The sequence below is a fragment of the Cyprinus carpio genome, chromosome A8 (assembly GCF_018340385.1).
Source record: "Cyprinus carpio isolate SPL01 chromosome A8, ASM1834038v1, whole genome shotgun sequence".
NCBI lineage: Eukaryota > Metazoa > Chordata > Actinopteri > Cypriniformes > Cyprinidae > Cyprinus > Cyprinus carpio.
Window position 1 is genome coordinate 12,050,923 of NC_056579.1, and position 22,044 is coordinate 12,072,966.

General features: G+C 35.0%; 1 protein-coding gene across 1 annotated transcript; it reads right to left on the reverse strand.

Moving 5' to 3' along the window:
• Positions 1-15,406: 15,406 nt before the first annotated feature.
• LOC109104492 (arrestin domain-containing protein 3-like) lies at positions 15,407-18,288 on the reverse strand. Its single transcript, XM_019117789.2, has 6 exons — positions 17,818-18,288; positions 17,056-17,116; positions 16,661-16,808; positions 16,318-16,414; positions 15,931-16,187; positions 15,407-15,622 (listed from the first exon to the last, which is right to left on the reverse strand). The coding sequence occupies exons 1-6, from the start codon at positions 18,071-18,073 to the stop codon at positions 15,488-15,490; spliced, it is 954 nt and encodes a 317-aa protein (XP_018973334.1). The 5' UTR covers positions 18,074-18,288; the 3' UTR covers positions 15,407-15,487.
• Positions 18,289-22,044: the final 3,756 nt, after the last annotated feature.

Sequence of the window (22,044 nt, forward strand, 5' to 3'; positions counted from 1 at the left end):
TTTAATTAATCAGTGCATTTTTACTCTGAGTGCAAACAGCCAACAGTGTTGGCAGAGGCTATTTCCAGTAACTGCACACACCATTGCTCAGATATTTCACTTTTAGTACAAAGAACATATTACGTATTTTTACAGTTTTGTGAATAGCACCTATCACTACTGCACTTTGTGTAACCAATATGCTAATTGTTGCTATTTATATTAGGCACAAGCCATATCTACCACTGTTTACACTCTGTTTAAATGACATCTACCTTTGTATGAGTGTAAACAACATTGCCTTGCAAGATTATAAGTCTATTGTGTATAGCTCCTCAGATGTTCCCCTCACAGTCAGCACTATATTAATTCCATGTGGACCTTAATAAGAGTGGTTGAAAAATCTCTCTCTCTCTGCTTTTCTGTATTTCACTCACTTCTGCTCTAAATTGGCATTGTGTGCTGCAAATATTGTTGGCTCTTTATGATAAATTGCTTGTGATGTTCCTCATTGGTAAGTCACTTTTTAATGAAACCATCTGCTAAATGCATAAATATAATAAAAATGCAAATACATTTAGAGCAAAGAAAACTTCTTTACCACTGAGATATTCAGCTTGGCCACTGTATATAATAACTATGGATAATTAATACAAATGTATGCCCTGTTGCTGCAGGGAGGAAGGAAGCTGTTGAAAGCTTTGAAGCGTTATTGGAATCCAAGATGGACCCAAAGCATTGAATGTCAAGAACTTGATGGTGTAGCTCACACACTACTTTGACAGGACAACACTGCAGGGCTACTACCTGCCAGTCTGTCCGATTACATGTCAGCAAAGACATAGAGGAGTGATCCAGTACTTCAAAATAGCAGCCTTAGGAAACCCAGGGTGAAGGAACAGTGGGTTTCATATTTGTAAACTACTGCACACAGTGGGGAAGCTAAAAGATGCCCTGAGCGAACATTTTGATAGACACAAGCGTAAAATAGACATTGAGATTTTTTTAATGCATTATAGAATGGTAAAGTGTCTTGCCCAGGAGATGAATTGGAAAGGAAGGTACATCAGTAGGAATGTAAACACCAAGGTCAAGGTCTACATTTAATCCTTTGGGGGAAATGACTTATTCAGGGTTGTGCAATATTGAAAAAAGCAAGGGCAGAAAACTGCACACTTGCCTTCATGAATACAAAGTATATCTCAAGCATCTTTCGTCACATTGCCGTCAAGGTGTACAATAAGTCTTTTTTCACCTACAGTACATATAAATTATGAACGTATTTAAAAAGTGCATTGAAGTAATGCTCTGCTTTATTCTTATTAAATAAAACATTTAGAAATCTAATTTAAGAAGTGTTATTCCTCATTTTGGCCAAATGTAAGTATATTCTCCTTTTGTTTGAACTATTATTTGCTCAAACAGCAGCTGGAACTCTGGAATTCTGTTACTGACCTTTCCAGGCTCATAGTTATCTGAAAATTATAAATCAGTATTCAGGTTTCGGCCTGAGACTGCAGTCTGGTCTTGAGACCGGGAACAACGATCTATGATGCTGATATATTTGCAGGACCAACAATGGCAAAAGCTTATTTCCATAAATCTGTGGCATGGAATGCACGAAAGGTTGTGGGTGTCAGGCTGATGTGAATCAGACTGAACTGCAGATAGTGTAGCTTTTGGTTAACCAGAGATCTTGTTGAAATGAACAGCAAAGATTTTGCAGTTGTAAGCTAACAATTCCAGTTAATTCAGTGTGTGAATATTTAATCAGAGCAAATTTGATGAATTTGTTTTTTGACTAGAAAGCTTGTTTCCTGTTTGTACTCAGTTGTGTCCACCCAAATTCCCATCTGGGTCCAATTAGGGGTTAGACAGCAGACAGAGGAGCCTCTTGATTGGAGGATAGGAGTAAATGGACAATCAGTGCAAGAAAGAATGAAAGTGTGGGAGGATACTCTTTCAGATGATGGAATCACTGTGCTGAATTTAATATTGAGCTAATGTTTTTAGTACAATGAAAATTCTGCAAATATTTAGAGGCAAAGATTAATATATTATTTATTATATTGTGTTATATTAATGTTTGCTTGACTGTGTGCAATTATGTACAGCACACGTTTAACCATGAATAGCTATTTGTTATAATGAATATGAACAGATGTTTCATGGATTCATGATGTATTGTTTACACCCAAGAACAGTCTAACCTTGAATATATTCCTTATAAACATGCAGAAAGAAGTGAGCAGCTGAGATTATATAAGATACAGGTCTGAAGCTTTTCTTGCATGTTAAAAATTTAACAGCCATCTGTGCATGTCCCAGAACAGTGCAGGAGAAAACAAGCCATTTCTGAGCGGTTCTATAGGACATGGCATTACATCTTTTACATTACAGCCTTTAACCTGCTGTGGGCTAGTTGGTTTTAGAGGCCTGAGGATGTTTTAAGCAGGTAAGAGCACTTAATGAAGTGGTCAATCATGTCATGCTCATGCTCTTGACCTCCAGTAATTGAAACCACAGCACCATTTAAAGGGCCCATGAACACTCATCTGCTGCTACTTTAACCACCTGACTCCAGGCCTTTGCCTTTGAATTTGTCATCTTGAGTGACCAGACATTTGACAGCAAAGCCTGATTTGTATTCTAGCTAAGAACCAGACGCTTAGACAGGAATAGACTAACTGACTAACTTGTAAAGCAACCATACCATTTAGATGTATGTATTTAGACTTTGCAGGCAGCATCTGTGCACAAAGGTACCTTGTGAAACTAAGTTCGGACAGACTTCTGAGGCAGCATAATAGTTTAATAATCTACTACAACTGAGAGAGAGCTCTGGTGATAACTAAGCAAATATTTATTGGAAAAAGTTGGTCAAAGGCATACATTTATACACGAACTGACCACCAACAAACAGTCTTTTTTTTTTTTTTTATCTACTATCACAGAATAAGAATGCAGGATAGTGGGATAGCATAGGCAGCGAAGGATACATCTGTGCTGCCATCAAAAATAGATCAGATGAAGGTATCTCAGTAGACAGGATGCGACAGTAATTGGTTTTGGACATACCTTGTTGCCTTTTTACGGCCGTATGCTGCCTGTGGAGGCAGCATTTTTCTGCATTTGAAGGCAGCTTATATCACAATAATAAGTTAGCATGGAAAAATTAGTTACATTACAGATTATGCTGAGAAATTAGAAAAAATTCATGAAATGTCTAGACTTTTTTTTTTAAAGAATGGATTATTACACAGCCATAAAGTAACTCAGAAAACTATACAAGAAAAAATCTATATAAGAAAAATATATAGTTCTGTTTGCAGAAATTTAGCTGACATGATACTAGGTCCCTCAAACAAACTGTAAATATCTTTTAAAGATTTGAAAATACTTAGACAAGTCAATCTGATTGGAACTAGTGATTTACATAGATTTTTAAGTGCAATATTCATCAGACATCAGTGAAGGTCCGGCGTGAAAATATAAGGTTTGCAATCAGCACACTTGAAGCGTGTCAGACAGACAGGCCTGAGAGACCAAGATGCCTCTTTAAGTCTGCCATCTATCAACATCAAGATTGACTGACTTGCTCTTTGAGGGGCATTTCAGTCTGCCTGGCTAAGCAGAGTGTTGCAAAATGAAGCCCTCTCTGGAACCGTCCTCCTGCATTTAGTACATGACATTTGTGCATCGTCTGCGTGAGTGTGTTTTAGGGTCTGTTGAAACCTGCATTTGACACAATTGTTCATCCATATGTGAAATGTTTTCCTCTTCTGAGCGCCGGACACCGTCTTCATGTACTGAAGAGTACAAGACTGCTAATCCAGCAGCGACAATGCATTTCTCTCTCATTCATTCAAGTTCAGCACCTCTGAAATCAGACCTTCAGAAATTGCATCAAAGCCCAGTGCGTCAAACATGGGCAGTCATTATTTGATTAATTATAAATGCGCCGCTACCTAAAAATAAAGTAGTCAATAATTCACTGTGATTCAGTAAAAATTCAATATCAGATTGCATCTTCCGACAGTGCAGTCAATAACTGGCATGCACATGCAGACACATTACCTTCCATTTTATTCAAGGAATCTAATGAAGGGACAAGAAGCATCAGGCCCATTCAGATTGAGGAATGTGCCCCCTCAGATTGAGTTAAGTGGATTTTAAATCATACAAAGGATTTGAATAAAGCGGTGCCACTACACAATTGTCAGTTCCATTGCCATGATACCACTAACACAGCAAGTCAGTCTGAATCTTGTGATGGCAAAGCTGAATTTTCTGCAGCCAGTACTCCAGTCTTAAATGTCACATGATCCTTCAGAAATCAGTCTATTATTCAGATTTTTCTCATTTCTTATTATTATAAATGTTGAAAACTACTTTCTTGCCTGTCTAAATTATTTGTTTTGTTTGCACGTTTAATAATCCATAGCATTTGCAACTATTTTAACTACAGTCTCAGATGGCTTGGTGCTTGTTTAGCATAGTCAACAAATTGCGACAGAGGTTATATTTTTTGCAAAGGTTAAAGGTATTTAGGGTAAATCAGAAGATTTTATTTCTGTTCTATCAGTCTGTTTTTCAGGGTTTGATAAGATATGGTATTACTACATGGTATGGAAACTTGACTGTCCAATCAAAATTTAAACTTGCTCGACTTGTTTATACTGCTCTTAAAAATGTAGGTTGGGAAATGAAACGACCTGTCCAGGAGATGTGTGAGGTATCTGTTTTAAGACGAGCTAAGAAAATTGTTAAGGATGACACATATTTTTCATGAGAATTTTTACATTTTAACCTCTGAGGACTGAGATGACTGAGGACTCTGATGTGCAAATCAAATCACTACAAAAATTATTTTGTGCCAACTGCAGTTAAATTATTCAGTAGAGAATGGTAAACTGGTATATGCTTTTAATTGTTTTGGTTATGCGTAACTTATTGTATGTCATGTACTGTGAGTTTTATGTTGTATACTGGCCATGACTGTCCAAGATGAATTTCCCTGAAACGGGACAATAAAGTATATTCATTCATTCATTTATGGTCATGCAAATCTGACTTTGCATATGAAATCTGGTGAAGTTTGTCAGCTAGCATGTTTTTGTCTCTCTGAAAAAGATGGTTGAAATCATGCAGTGATGCTCTTTTCAGTAGGAGGGTGTGCAGAACAGTAAAGAGAAAAAAAAGCTGTTGCCATGATGCCACTAACACAGCAGGACTTCAGGTCAGTCTGGATCCTGTAACAGTTTTTAATGTGTTGAGAGATGCTTCAGTAATATGTGACCTTGATTCCATATTTACATAGCATTTCTTCTAACACGCTGAGCTAATGCTTTGTTGTCTGGCTGAAGGTGACCACACCCCCCCCCCCCCCACCACCACCACACACACAAACCTGTCTAAAAAAAATATAAATCTGTGTTTGTTTTCAACATATCGGCAAGCAAAAAGGTCAAGCAGTGCTTCTGGTGGTTTTCTTTAATGGAGCAGGCTCCATGGCTCCAGCTGATTTGTGATTTTGTAATGATAATGGTTCTGTCTAGAGGCGCAAGTATAGCAATTTATATCAAACCAAACAAAAACATGTTCCACACCATTTGTTCATACACTCAGTCAGCAACAACTCAGCACTTCTGCCTCAGGTCTAATTTGATATGAGAAAGCCACAGAAAGAAAGAGTGAGAGAGAGTGCATTCCTCAGTGATAACCCCTGATGATGTCATGTGTTCCTAGCCAGTGTTTGTTAGGTACTCCATCTTGAGCACACAGTTGTGTGACGCTTTTATCGCTCAGTGGGTGTGATAAGACAAGTGTTCATCTCTGTTCCCAGGCTTTGCTGTGCATTTTTCAGTCATGTTAACACTGCTTTCTGCAACAATAGGCCAGTCAAAATGCAATCTTACTCTCTGGCTGCCTCACTGTAGCAGAATGTCAATTGTGACGGCTCTTTAAAGAAAGTTTAATTTTACAGGTAGTTGATTAATTTTTGTTCAATTCCATGCAATTCCAAAAGGGAAAATGTATTTTCAGAACAGACTCTTTTTACTGTTAAATGTATCTGACAAGGCGTGCTGTAATACATGGAAATATAAACACATCAGCATTCCTATTATTTTCCAGGGCAGCATTCCTATTCTTTTTCAACTCAGCAGGTGCTTGACTCCTTAGTGGATGAAATATTAAAATAAAGTGTATTTTCAACACCAGCAAATATCCATTATGTATGTATATTAATATTAAAATAGAGCAGAAGATATTTTTGTAATGTGCAGGTTTTTCTGAATGTTTTATCTGGTTACACGCAACAATGAACAAATCAAGGTTTTCTGCTCCTTGAGTAGAGCACAACATACAGGGATTATCCAGTTTTTCAGCAGCATGCCATTGACATGTCATCAAATTCTTGCTTAAGACTTCTATGCCATGAAACAATCCAGCCAACTCCAAGATCAATCACAACAACATTTATAAGCTTGGCACAGAAACAGGCAAAAGGTCCCCATTGATATATGTCTGTGATGTGTGTGTGTGTGTGTGTGTGTGTGTGTGTGTGTGTGTGTTTGTGTGTGTGTGTGTGTGTAAAATATATTAAAATATGTAAAATATATTAAAATGGGAAAAATCCAATTATAATTTTTAATTTCCACGAATCAGATACTAGGGATTTTTTGTAAATAATAAAAGAGCTTGGTGCTGGTAAAACATCTGCTAAAATGTAATTAAATTTTAGTGATATTTGCTTTAAAAAATATTTTGTTTAATGATTGTCAATGACAGAAAAATGCTTTTTTTTAGATGTAGTTACAGCATCTACCACCAGGGGCTAACGGAGTCATGCTAAGCAGCAAATATCCACCCATTGGTTTCTGATTGCATCACTAAAACAACACAGTCCAGTTGAATTGTATAAATCCAAAAGTTTACCTGGAATTTATTTCCTAAATAAATTCTCTGAGTGGCTTTTCAAGTAATCAGTTGAATCTGACTCATACAGTGGTGAAGCAGGACCTGCACAACAACAATGAACACTGGCCTTTCACTTTGCATTTTCTTTTTCACACTGTCATTTTTATGGTACTTTTATTGCATGAGAGACTGTGTGAAGTGAAGATCTTCGGATAGCAGCTCAGTTCTAACTTCTAACACTAGCTCTGCAGACTCATTGCGCCCTGGGCCTCATAAAACGGTAATGAGAATGCAGCCTTGTCTGCCTACAGCAGCACACTGCACTCCATAAAAACACTGCAAGAAAAAAAAATTATGCACATTTAGTTTCATCAGAATAGTATGAAATTTGTTTTATAATTAACTGTCATCCTCTATTTTGGACTGGAGGGACACTCACTCTAAAGCCCAAATTAGTCTAGCACCTCTAGTAGGTTTACACCTGACCTACAAAAACAGAATAAATTATCTCCAATGAAGCCTGTCTGCACCAAGACGACACATTTTCACAATAGTATTCAAGGATGTTTAATTTTACTGTAGGTAAATTTAAGCTACAGTAGCTAGTAAATGTTCAGTATTCAGGGCAAAGGTGATTTATTTTGAATGAGGCGGCTGGGTTGTTCTTTTACCGCTGCAGTGAAATCTTGGGTGTGCTGTAGCTTTCACACTTTGAGGAAGAGGGTGGGAGAGCTTTTTCTAGCCTCAGCCTCCTCTGGAGGAAAGGAAGTTATTTATAACTCACACAAGACACAACACCAAAGCAAAGAGTATTGTGGTGTGACCTGAAAGCTATTTTTCACTGGGTGAGATGACACTGAAGATGAAAAGGTTTGGGAAAATCCTAAATATTGATAAACTATGCTTATGCAGTGTCACCAAGAGTCATCGGATGAAATATGAGACCTGACGAAAGCATATCCAATCTCACATCTAGGTTGTTTTTCAATTAGTTTTTGCTATTGAGAAATGAAATTAATTGCAGGAATATTTGGCAATTAGAATTTGAGGGGGGGCACAGATTAAACAGGATTTATTGCACATGGCAGTTTATTTATGGTGCACTCAAGCTATAATTGTAATCAGTATGTGCACTCACTTGGTAGTCAAATTCATGACCTTGTTGTTGCTAGTGCCATGTATTTTCTATTTGAGGTACAGGATCACATAGATTTGCACAGTGGGTTTGTGTTTTCAGAGATCAAGCTGATCTGAGCTGTGTGATAATGTGGTTCTCATTTGTGCTCTTTTTTTTTTTTGGTGTCTCAGTAATCTGACTTGCACAATTCAGGTCAGGATGCTCTTTACAAATGAGCGGATGAGGTGAGACAAGAGAGACATTTGAAATATGAAATGCTTGTTCCCCCAGGAGTCAGATTGAAAACACAAACATTACAAACAAATGATAACAGAAGACAGTTTTGCATACTTTGTTTTTTCAGGATTCTTTTATGAATGGAAAGTTTAAAAGAGCAGCATTTATTTTTAAGATAGATAGATGCATGTCTATATTGGATCATTTTAGTTGAGTCACACTTTCCACAAGTTGTTTGCTTTTAACTAAAATCTGTCACCCATGTATTGTTGGAATTGGTTTCACTTATTTTTAAAAATTGTATCTTGAGTCTATTATTGATAGGAATTCAGTAAAAAAAATCTGATTTTTATCTTTGTCTGGAATTCTATTATTTGATTTGTCTGCCATTATTCAATTATTTAATAAATTGACAAAAATGTGTATTTACATAGAATATCTGTTTATATGATATCAGATTAATTTTACTTATGCAATTTAGAAGTAAATGCACTGTGATCTTAAGGTGCTCATCTTTACCCATCTTATAGTGCATTATTAACTTAAGTGTTAAACTTATTTTTTTTAGGGGGTGAACAATCCTGTTCTTACTATGTTTTCAGTCCTAAGGATTGTGCTGTTTGTCACAGCTCTTGGGTGTTTGTGCTCCATCTGACTGTTAATTGAGACAAAATAATCACATTAAGTGAGATCACATTGATCTGCAGGCTTGTATCATAGAAAAGGTACCTTAAAAGATACAGCACAAGCCTGAGGACCCAGGGGTTTATTGAATCCATTAGTAGTCTGATATAATCCTCTGGTGACCTGTCTCACTGGAGTTCCCCTCATCTTTAGTACATTTAATACTTTTTTCCACCTGGGAGAACCATTGCCTTAGTAACCTGAATAAAACCTAAAATGCTGATTCCACGTTGTTCTAGATTGTTCTGCATTTCTGTCTGTATGTAACCAAGGTCTTTTTCTCAGCAGACCTTTACATCAGTTCTTCTCTCTCTGCAGATGGACTGCCCTAAAAATGTACTTATTTAGAATGTGCTAATATGGTTATTCAACAGTTTGTGAGAATTGATTTTGATTGCATTCAATTTGAAATAGAATTTTACTTAATCCATTAGTAATTTCCGTTGCATTGCTAAAACTGGGCAGGGGATTTCCAGTTCCCAGCATGCTTTGCAGGGGACTGAATGAGGAGAGAAAATGTTGAAATTAAAGTGAGTTTGTAGTTTTAGTTTACCCAAATATGAAAAAGGGTCATCATTTATTCACCCTCAAGTTGTTTCAAACTTTTATGAATGTATTTCTTCTGCTGATCACTAAAGAAGATATTTTGAAGAATGTGGGGAACAGTTGAATGTCCCCATTGACTTCCATAGTATTTTTTCCCCCATACTGCGGAAGTCAATGGGGACCATTTATATATATATATATATGTGTGTGTGTGTGTGTGTGTGTGTGTGTGTCACAATTGCGAGATATAAAATCCTTTATTTTTGTTTTTTTCACACACACACACACACACACACACACACACACACACACACACACACACACACACACACACACACACACACACACACACACACATATATATATATATATATATATATATATATATATATATATATATAAATGGTCCCCATTGATATATGTCTGTGTGTGTGTGTGTGTGTGTGTGTGTGTGTGTGTTTGTGTGCGTGTTTTTGTGAAATATCAGGACACAACTTTGTATAATGACATTGGTATGACACAGTTTTTTGAAGTGTAGGGTGACTTATGAGGACATAACCCATGTCCCCATTTTTCAAAACGCTTATAAACCATACAGAATGAGGTTTTTTTTTTTGAGAAAGTAAAAATGCTCAAAGTTTCCTGTAAGGGGTAGGGTTAGGTGTAGGGTTGGTGTAGGGCGATAGAATATACAGTTTGTACAGTATATAAAAAAGTAGTCCTATGGTATGTGATGTCTTCTCTTTTCACAAAAACAAACGTGTGTGTGTGTGTGTCACAATTGTGAGATATAAAATCCTTTGTTTTGTTTTTTTAAATCCTATGATTCCTATTTTTCTTTCTTTGAGTTCACAGTGTTTCATTTATCGCAAATGCATGCAAAATGTCCAGGTTTTTATTTTATTTTTATTGAGTGCATTTCTCTTGAAAAAGCATTGGTTTAAATAGCCTCTGTCATCACTGGTGAGGGAAGCTTCTCATTGTTTCCTGATTAAGCTAGTGCTGAGCACTGAAGTCAAACTGTATGCAACCGCAAGCCGAACAAGGACTTGGAGGTTAAAGGGGAACCAAACAGCATTGTTTTAACATGGGTGTAGGTGGGCATGCTGTTGGTTGATGCATGCAGCTCAAAACATATATCACACCTAGTCTGTATGAGGGTGGTTAACAAAAGAGATATCTGTAGTCTTTTGCTCCTGAGTGGGATGTGTCATATTTCTCTTAACTGTAATTTTAATTCAACCCCTTTCATCAGTTTATCGAATGAGCAAAAGTGAGACAGTAAAAGCAGCATTGCTGAAAATATGATAAAAATATGGATAAGAAACAAATATGCGTCTCATGTGCAGTTTCTTCTCATAATGCTGAGAGTGACACAATTACCCATGCTGTTTTGTCACCAATATTCAAGGAAACAGCAATAAAGGAATAGCTGTTATTATAATGTTGTTGTCAATAGCACAAAAAAATATGTTTTTATTTATTTAAATTTCAAATGAATTAATTTATTATTAATTGAAACATATTGTTTATATTTTAAATTAAAATGTACCCTTTTAATGTGTTTTTTTTATGAGACATTCCATTATAAATATCTGACCTTCAGCTGTCTCAGCCAGATACAGAACTTGGAGTGACAACAGCACATATGTGGACCACTGCAAAACATTCCAAACATCAAATATCAACTGAGAAAATACTGGAACAGAAAGTGAAAGAATTGGACACCACTCAGCCTGTAAACCTGCCATCAGCATTACTCACACATCACATATTTCTCAAGGATTTTCCTCAGAAAGCTGAGTCCAGGCTGCCTGATGCTGGAACAATCCCCACAAGCAAAGATCGAGAGAATTCAAGCCATATGACCTGCGTAAACTTGCCCAGTGCCACATGGGAATATCTGTCCCAATTTAAGGTCCCAAGGCAAACAGAGAAAAGTTATTTTTTTCATAATATAACTAATAAAATAATAACATAATGGTCCACAATTATTATTATTATGTCTAATGCTTGTAGAATTTTCTCCATTTCATAAAACTTTTCTGCTCTGACCCTTACATGCATATTCTGATTTTGTTCCATTTAAGATTTAGTTTATCATGATTGAATGCAAGAACATTTTTAGTTAGCAAAGACTGTAACTTGTTTAAAAATACTAAAAATACTCAAGGACTTGTGATTTGCATCATTGCACCAAACAAATTGAAGTCATTTATTGGGAACAGCTGAAAATTTATTCTGTCTGCAAAAAAGACAACAGATGGTCCTCACTTTCTCACTTTTTCTTCAAATTCCTTTCCCCCTCCAACCAGACAAACAGCTGTTCATGCTTGACTTCCTGAATTACTATATGTGCTGAATTCTTCTGCTTATGAGAGCATGTAGTCATTCCATACTTTAGATAATGACCGAACCGTGTTACAGAATGTGTAAAAATCCTTAGAATGCAAAGCACCCATATTTGAATGTAAAGCTGTAAAATAGCAATCCTAATCCTTGTAGCAAAGCAAATACTGAAGCGTCCTTCCTATAGGGAACATTTTATTCCCAGCGTGTCTTATGTGTGACACCGAACTTCCACATGCTATTAATTATAGTTGAAGTGAAATGGGCCTGCCATCTTCATGAGAAATAAATAGGGACTGTCTAGCATCTCTAGTGGTTACTGTTTGTTATCAAATCTCCTTTTTAATTTAGAAGATAAATGAGGTGTTCAATTGCTGTGCTATGTTTTCCCAATTCACACTGCCATCCATCCATAGTTTAGATTTTCTTCACGCTGATTTTCTCATTCATCTGTTTCAATAGCGGCTTGTACAAATCTCACATTTAAATGAGTTTAATTGATTGCCTTATATAGTAATACCCAAACATCTGGAGTTCATCGTACAATTCCCTGTTCATCATACCAATCTGAGAAAAAGCAAATCTTCCTTTATTGCTCTTTTTTTTATGTACAACATTCTCTGCAACGCGTAATTTTTTTTAAATTAGTATTTTTTATCGATTTTTTCCCCCCAGTTTTTATTAAATAAATGTAAGAAAAAATCATCATAACATATAATATCATATCACATGTCAAATCAGATTAGATTATTGAAAATATCTATTACCTGAATACCAAAGATCATAGTTTGGATATTATTATATAATAGTAAGTAATAATAATTGTTGTTGTTGTAAAACCTTATTAATTTCATGGCCTATATTTTAGGACAAATAGGCTACAGACAATTGAGTGTCTGAATCTATACCAGTTCCCTTCAGTCTGTGTATGTTCACTGACTTTAAATCAGCTGCTCATTACTACTTCTCATTAGTAAGTACAAACTGTGACAGCTGTCTGCTCACAGATTTGCTCAAACACAAGTTAAATGCTGGACCTAATGAGGTGCTCTGACCGCTCTAGCTCAGTCACACCGACAGACCTCTCTCTTTCTCTTCCTCCAGTTTGTGATCCATAAAGAATATGCCTAATCTGAATCTCAATGGTAATAGAATCAGGCCTGGAGAAAGTCTGGCATACAGCATGTGGTGTACAATTCACCAATCCTGTAGCAAACTGATAGCCTTCACATCTATTGCCAAGATGTCACAATTCTCTTTATGTTATTACACTTATCTCACATAGCCAGTCCGTTGACTGAATGGCATAAATCTGTTCCACACTGCAACTTATTCTAACCAAGAGCCACTCACTTAGACAGGATGCGACCATCTGACAGGCATGTAAAGCAACCAACCACAGTATGTTTCAGTATAGCACTGGCCCGAAAATAACATATGGCCATTTCTCAGTATGTGTTCTTATGTGTCCTTGTGTTATCGTTCTACATCATCATTCACTGCCGAAGTTTAATTCTAATACTCAAGAACGCAAGTGCAGAGGATTCATAAAAGTATGGATGTGTTCTTGATATTGAGGATGTAATGCTTTAAGCTCACAAATACGTGACGGTTCGTAAACATTTCTGCATCCTCACGAGTCTTTTCTTTGCCTTCTTAGAACTGAGAAACAGCCCATGTCTCTTTGACATTAAAATAAGCAGCATGCCGTAGGCCAACTATGGAATCACCATGCTGTCTTCTGAGAAACGTTCATCATGGTACGCTCAATCAGTATATTAGATATTCCAGCTGATCAGTTGTTATTTAGTTAGCAGTGTATCTGTTAATTTGGGTCAGTAACATAAAGGTATTCCCTAGGAAACTGCAATTTAGAATTAGCCATTCAGTAACTCATATTAATTTGAGATGGTTTCATAAAGGAGATTGTACAGTAAATGTCACCACCATTGCCTTAATGTTAAAGATTCATTAAAGGTCATCTGGTTTAGCTAAACAAATGCAATGATTCAATTATGCTACTGTACCTCAGTTAACCTATTTGTGTATGTTCTCATAGAACAGAAAACAGCCTTGCGTCTCCTGTAATTAGATTGAAGCAATGGTTTTCAATAAACTGTCTATGTTCAGCCTCCCGTGAGCTTTGTCTAATGTTGTGACATTATTTACTGACGATACAAGCCTACACACACAGCAGTTAAAGATTTCTACTCGATAAGTGAATTACTGAAATTACATGGCGAGCACCAGAGAACAGATACTATTAAACTGTCAAGTCAAATAAGTGAGAAGTAACAGCGTTTGTTGTCCAGCAGGGGGAGGCGAAATACTAAACTCATCCAATCACTGTCATCTAAAGATGTCAGCTGATCATTCACAGTAAACGCTTTCCAATTAATGCTGTAGAAACCAAGTGAAATCAATCTTTAAATGTCGGTGTTGTAAACTGTGATTAAAGGTTTTTCTCCACATGAGAAAAACCTTTACAAAAATGTCACAAGAATGTTTGATTAAAATAAGTAATTTGTTTTATTATTTCTAAAGAATAGTGTTTTTTTTTTTAATAAACTTTGCTCAAATATATCAAAGGGCTCTTCCGATGTAACAGATAAATTCAGTGTCCTCCATTTACAAAGCTCAGACATATTCTGTATTTCATCTTTTGCTGGGGGATCAGAGGTCACAGATTAGCTGTATTATTGATTCCACATCCTTCATACTACACTAAAGTGTCTGCTGAACACTGAATTGAGAAGCAGTGAGTTAGTGCACACAGCAAAGAGCAGTGGGATACTAGTGCAGAAAGGTTGCTGTGTTGAAGATATCCATCGGAGCTCAGTGGCCTCCAGGTTGACAGGCAGAGTCTTCCTCTGTATTTATGTCAGCGGGGGGGCTTAAGTGTCACGGTAAATGCCATTCTGATGTTTCATTTCTCTTCACATGCTCGCTTTGTAAAAGGAATATGACATACTCTACCCTTTAGTTGAATTAACTGAGCTGATCTAATAACAAATGAGGTTACAGAGAGAATACAGCCAACAGTAGAGACCATTACACTCTCAGGGATACGTGCAATTATGTTTTATTTATTTAATTTTGCAGTATTGTGCACTTTTTGTATGGTAAGAAGTATTTGGCATATTTGTGCAAAAAGTATACATGCATTTTATGTATTATGAATGAATACAGGAGTGTTTATTAGTGCCAGGAGAGTTTTAAGATAAATGATTTTTTTTTTTTTTATATTAAATGCAATTATTTAAAAAGAACTAAAACTCTTAGAATTTTTAAGAGATAGTCTACCTAAATAAATGGTTATTTCATTTAAAAAACTTTTTTGTTGTGTTTTTTTTTTCACAGAAGAAAGAAAGTCATACAGGTGTGGAACAACATAGGGGTGAGTAAACAATGACTATATATATATATATATATATATGTATGTATGTGTGTGTGTGTGTGTGTGTTGTGTTTTTTTTTTTTTTTTTTTGTGTGTGTGTTTGTGCGTGCGTGTAAAGTATATAGCAATTTTACTTATTTTATTCATGCTTTCATATTTTTGAAAATAAATCATTGTTTATTGTATTGTTTATTGTATACACAATACGTGTAAAACAAAAGTGTAAACAAAACTAGTGCTCATTGCTTGTATTATTTTCAGATATTCATTTTGGCCAGATCTCGGTGCAGTCCTGCCTCAAACTCTTTGGATGAGGTCCCATCATTTAGAGGCAGTACAATCAACGGGAGTTTAATCACAGGGTTTTTAGTGAATGATACATCCAAAATAACCTGCAACAGAAAGAACAAACTATACTGTAGATGATTTCAAGACAGCAACTTGCACAGAAATTGAACAGTGAAAAAAAGCATAATTTATTCATGGACATTTCTTATTTAAAGTAACGTGTACTCAGACAAAGGTTTGAGTGACAGCGTCTTTTTTTTCCCATTCCTTTGTTTCATGAAAACACAAAAGCAGACTATAAAAAACAGCAACATTCCTAAATGAAAAGTACATCAAACAATTTTTGCTGCTAAAAGAAAATTAAACTAAAATGGAAAAATGCTAGAAGCCTGTCTTGTTTTCGGGTATCTACCTTCAGTCTGTACTCTACTTTGAGGATTCGGCAGTTCTGGATGGTGGTGCTGATTTCTGTAGGAAGGGCTAGTACTTTCGACAGATTCTCTCTGGTGGAGGACACTAAAGGCTCTCCCTTCTCCTTCAGTATCTGTGTGGTGTGAACAGCTCTATGGCCTCCAGCAAAGAAGCTTTGCTTCTGGTAGATAATGTACTTTGGCACAATTGTTCGAGTTGAGCTGTTTACAATCTCACCGCTGACGACTAGCCTTTCACCTGTTTGAGATATAAACATTGTATTACAGCTTGTCAAATGAATCAAAGTGGTTATCTATGTTGTATGATGCTATTTTAAATTGATAGATCCATTAATTTACTAAAATGTTGGGCATTTTGCTTGGGTTACCTTGCTGGTAGCCTGTCTTTGGCAAGAAAATATTCATTGAAATATTTCCAGAGGCAAAAAATATGACATTTTTGTCTTTACTGCCATGTTGAGGTGCCTGCAGAGGATGAATGTTTTAATGTAACTTACTTAACATTGATAAAGATTCAGTTACATCTGTTAATCGTTTCATGTTAATCTCACCTTTACAGAGTAACCATTTTCTGTGTTTTAGGCCCTTTTACCGTTAAAATAGTTTTATTATTATTACTATTGGGCCACATATATCTGTATTGTGTTTCATGAATTACAATGAGGCTTTAAATATTTTCACTGGTCTAACTAATAATAATTGTGATCATACCATCAGTGTTGACTGATCATAATCAGCTCTGGCTACAAAGGTGAACTTTGCTTCAGCTTTGCTCGCTGCATGCATAGACCTGCTCAAATTGGCCAAAAGTCGGTAATGGATTTTACCATGAGCACCTTTAAAAGATGAAGGTGGGCCCCTGAGAGAGAGAGAGATTTTGTGTGAACGACTAACAGTCTTCAGAGAGAAAAACTTGCATAATATGATAGATTGATATTACAACATACAAGATATAGTGCATTGAAATATTGGCTACATTGCAAAAAGTAACAGACTATTTTAAAGATTGATCTTCTCTCAGGAAACAATAAGTATATACTGTCTGTCTATAAGTCACATCTAACAGCCAGACTGAAAGCCTGCAGGACAAGAATGTGATGACTTACTGGTAAGGAAGCTGAAAAGCAAAAGGGAAGACATGTCTACCAGCCACAAGAGTTACAGAGCCTAGCAAAAAGATACAGACACATGCCATAAGTTTGTGTTTGGTAAGATTTTTTAAATGTTTTTTAAAAAAAGTCTCTTATATTGACCAAGGTTGCATTCACTGGACAAAAAATACAGCAAAAACAGTAATACTGTGAAATATTACAATATTTTTTTTTATTTTAATATGTTTTAAAATGTAATTTATTAATATATTATGTTGGCAAAGCTTAATTTTTCACAGCCACTACTCTATAGCCACTACTATTATCAATGTTGAAAATAGTTGTGCTGTTTAACATTTTTTTGTGGAAACCATGATAATTTTTTTTTCTGAATTTTTTGATAAAAAGAAAGTTTTAAAGAACAACATCTAAATGAAATAGAAATATTTTTGAAATCCTTTTTTAATATTATAAGTGTCTTTACTCTCACATTTGATCAATTTAATGTGCCCTTGCTGAATAAAAGTATTTTAAAACAATAAACTTAAAAAATAAAAAAATAAAAAAATCTTACTGACCAAAAACTTTGAAAGAGTTTACCTACAAATAACATACACAGACCATATTACATAATCATAATGTTGTTCAGTATTTTATGTTTTTCCTATTTATAACTACATATAGTCTTTGTAATGCACTACACTACATTACTTTAAATTTAAATGTTGTTTTGAACAGATGAATGTTTATAACATCATCTGTCACATCAGATATTACCATTTCTGTTATCCTCCGGTAAGACAGATTGAGTTTGTGAGAAATACTTTTCTTTATCCCAGTACGTCACACTTTGATCGCCATGCGACTCAGTCCATGACACATCAGCCTTGCCTTTCACCTTGACAGTCAGAGCTTTGATTTTGGTTTCCTTTGACACCTCCATGATAACTCTGCCCGCCAAAGTATCCCCATTGCTGAAGGTGTTGCGATCATTTAAGGCATCATACTCAATGGCGAAGTTCCGGATTGTCATTTCCTGGGAGAGCAGGTTAAGTCTTAATTTGTATTCCTGCTGTAAGTGTACTTGTACGATGCCTGGAGTTGTAATTATCCCTTCTGTTTTCTATATCCGTCTTTTAAAAATGCACCTGTTAGCATCTCTCTGACAGAGAGCTCACCAAACTGGCTCAGCAGGTTTCTCCTTGTAAAGGCACACCTCTTGTCACCAGGTCTAACATGTGAACTGAAAGTGAACCACACAGTGAAATGAAAGTGCTGGATGTATTTCTATGGTGTCAGAGACCAAAGAGTCTATTGGGAAAATCTGTTTTAGAGCATGGCAGCATAAACAGCGGCCTTGAGAGACAGGAAACACAAAGAGCTGTGAACATGGTTCATAAGAAAAACAAAGATCCCTCTGCTCTCGGTGCACCTGCTCTCCAAACCTGAGCTTTAATTAGCCTAGTTCATCATGGATATGTTTTTTTTTGTTGTTGTTGTTGTTTAAGAGAATTTTAACCACAATCACTGTCTATTGTGTTATATAATTGCCCTTATTTATTCGAACATACTCTGTGTTAACAAATTTCTATGAATTTCAGCAATAAGGTATTGTTAAGATGACAGTGAGTGAATGTTGTTGAAGTGTTGAATGGAAATATGTGGGATGAAATTTCAACAGGATTTCTAAGTGGCAGATTCTTTTTGATATGAGTCATTTTCTACTTTTTGCAATTACATAATACATATATGATGGCAATGAAATTGTTAATAATGAAAGGAGGACTTAATAAGTTGAATAAGTTAAAAGCCAGTTAAAAGCTATTCTTTTAACTAAATCCTGCTGCTTTATAATAGTTTTAAAAATTGTATTCTTAATCTTTTTTTTTTTGCCCATCAGAAAAATATGACTCCCATCTGTTAGTAAGTACACTTGATTTTAAAACATTTATATTTTATTTTATGGTTTTAGTTGCATATAAGTCAGTGGAGTGAATATGGATCTGTGGAGAATATTGCAGTTCACATATACTGTATATTGTTTTATATTATCCATTATTGAAGAATCTGCCTTTTTAGAATTTGGATAAAATGTAGTTTTTCTATAAGATTCCATATTTAAACAGTTAGTTTATACTATTATGACATCAAACTCAAAATGTTGAATAATTTCATTGCCTCTGGACATTGAGATATTTGTATGTGTTGATGAATTGCTTAAATGTGCTTGTTGCATAGAAGTGAGTGATACATACAAATTTATTTATTTATTTGTATGTTTTTGTTTATTAATTTATTTTTTTGATACCATTGACGTACTAATATATATTACTGTGAGTAATTTGAAACATTTTGGATACAGAAGTAGTTTTTGTTTTTTTTAGACACCATCAAATCTAAATTTTATATCTATAGAGATATATAGATATAGATATATATATATATATATATTATATATATATATATATATATATATATATATATATATATATTTGCACATTTCCAATACCTCCATTGGACATACTTAAAAGGGAAAAGTCAACAAGGTCGATTGCTTTCATAATGTGTTTAATAGTGGATTAACCTTACAAATGTGTAGGAATCAGTGTCAAGATCCATGACATGAGTGTAATGTATGGAAAGGAAGTCGTCTTATGTTCCACACAGATAATATCGGTGTTATACCTCTGAAGCTATATGCAAGAAAGGCGATATTTGAGTCTATAAATTTTTTTGAAAATAGCCAAACACACTCACTTACCTCTGTAACATGATTCTAAGCAGATATTGTCATGGGTTTTCAAGGGCAGGGCCATTAGTCATGACTAATATGTTTCACATTCCGCTCTTCATTAAATACAGATTAGAATGAACAACTGACCTGATCCTCAATGAAATGTTTTTCATATTTATTTGTTATAATATTAAATGTGAGTCACTGAAGCAGGATGACTTGTCAAAATATGTAAGGTTTGAAGAAAAATGATTGGTTATTTATAGCCTCTAGACATTGTAACGAGTTAATGAGAGAAAATTCATGAATTGTCGTAATGTCAACATAGCTATCAGGCAGGATTTTATAAATTGCTTTAATATAAAACAGTTATGTAAGCACTGCTTCAGCATTGCTTATAACCTATAACATTTCTTTAAGTCTTTATTTACCAATACATCCATGACTGATGCGGTGCTTACTGTTCTCATCACCAGAACAGACAGACGGTTTTCAGACTATCTTCCATGTGTTTTGTAATTAAGGACTGCAGTCTAATCTGAAATGGCCTCCAGTAGGGCATAAGAGAAACAGCACTGACAAACAAGAGTGCCAGTGAAGATTTTTTTTCCCCCACTCTTATCTATTTCAGTTGGGTCAGCAGGCATGAATGAGGTAAAGGTGTTTCTTGAAGCTGCAATAATTTATTCAGGCTTAAGCTTGAATAAACCTCTCTACTTTTTAGGAATTTAATTGTTTTTGAAAAATTAATGTTGTTGAAGGGAGCTTTTTTTTGTGTGTTTTTAGAATCATAAAGAAAGAGAAATCCTCCTGTTCATACCTGGATTTCAGAATTTTTTGGTTTAGTTTGTTTATTTGTAGTTTTTATTTTAATATTTTTATAACATATCGTCAAAAAAAACATGCTTGTTGTAGATGTTTTCATTTGGCAAGCCTTTTTTAAACAATATAGTGCATAATTTGCATTGATTTGACACAAATGGATGATAAGTACTAAATAAGCACAGTTTCAGCTATCAGTGTAGCACACATAGAGGGCAGTGAGGTTGCAGCTGTTGGTTTAATGAAGCACTTCTGGGAATTTCAGCACCTCAGCATGCTTAAGTATACAAAAACACACACATACACAAACCTGTATGTTAATGAATGAATACTTAAGTATTTAGAAGATTCATGTGTTATGCATTTCAAAACCATTCTGACTGACTGTGTGTCTCATGTCAGTTGTGTGGGATGTGAGTGATTTGACATCGAAAAGATGTGCCGTTTTAGTGTGTGTCAGCCTGAATTTCTGGAAACAAATGGCAGAGACTCTCAGATTGAACAATTGGTACTTGGTACACTGTATAAATCTGCTTTTTGAAAACAAACAAAAGTTGTACATTTTTGATAGCTGAAAAAGAAATTGTTACAATAAATGCCAATATTCTTGGCTTGTTCATATACAGCAGTTTGCGTGTTAAGGATTTGTTCTCAAAGTTATTTAGAGATACACAGTGCCCTCTACAGGTATATTCATGCATTAAATAAATAAATAAATAAGTTTTAATAGGCCAATTAATGCAAACAGATTTTTTTAGAATGTGTTTTTTTTTTTGTTGTAACCACCTTTGTATTGTGACACAAGAGGTGTGTAAAGTGTATTTTAGTTTTCAAATAAAACTTTTTATTTGTTTTTAAAGTTTTATGTTGAAACTCATTTGATCAGAATGTTCAGATGTTTTCATGAAATTAGGGCCTGACAATGACTATTCAGTTTTTGACAATGTTAATGTTAAAGCGTCTGCTAAATGCATAAATTAATGTTGCCCTCATTAGATTGTATGTTCCTGGATTTTTTTATTTTTTTTTTTATTTTTTTTAAATTTTTTAATTTTGTTTGTTTGATTATCACTTACAGGAAAAGACTGGGAGACTCCTGCGTATGTGCCTGTCAGGATGTGGGAGGTTCATTATAATGTGTTGCACGAGGAAAACCAGGAATTTACCTGGATTGTTATGACTGTTATCCTGCTGTCACTCAACACATGACAGCTGTCAAATCCTAAAAAAAAGATGACATCAGACGTTTGGGCCTGAAAATTGATTTATTATTATTATTATTATTTTTTTTTTTTCTGGCAAAAAAGAAAATAGATGTATTTATTTATTTATTTGTTTAGTCAACCTTACCCTACTCTAAAATGAATAGTTATCATTATTTATTAAAATAACTAAAATGATTATTTTAATAAATTATTGTAATTATTAAATGATTATCAACATTATTT

Excerpts from the sequence above, each read along its gene's own strand:
- LOC109104492 (XM_019117789.2), bottom strand. The coding sequence starts at position 18,073 with ATGACAATCCGGAACTTCGCCATTGAGTATGATGCCTTAAATGATCGC. Across the intron at positions 17,117-17,817 it reads ACCGGAGGATAACAGAAATG|GCTCTGTAACTCTTGTGGCT; the intron begins GTAATATCTGAT and ends TCTTTTTGCTAG. Across the intron at positions 16,415-16,660 it reads ATGATCAGTCAACACTGATG|GCACCTCAACATGGCAGTAA; the intron begins GTATGATCACAA and ends CATCCTCTGCAG.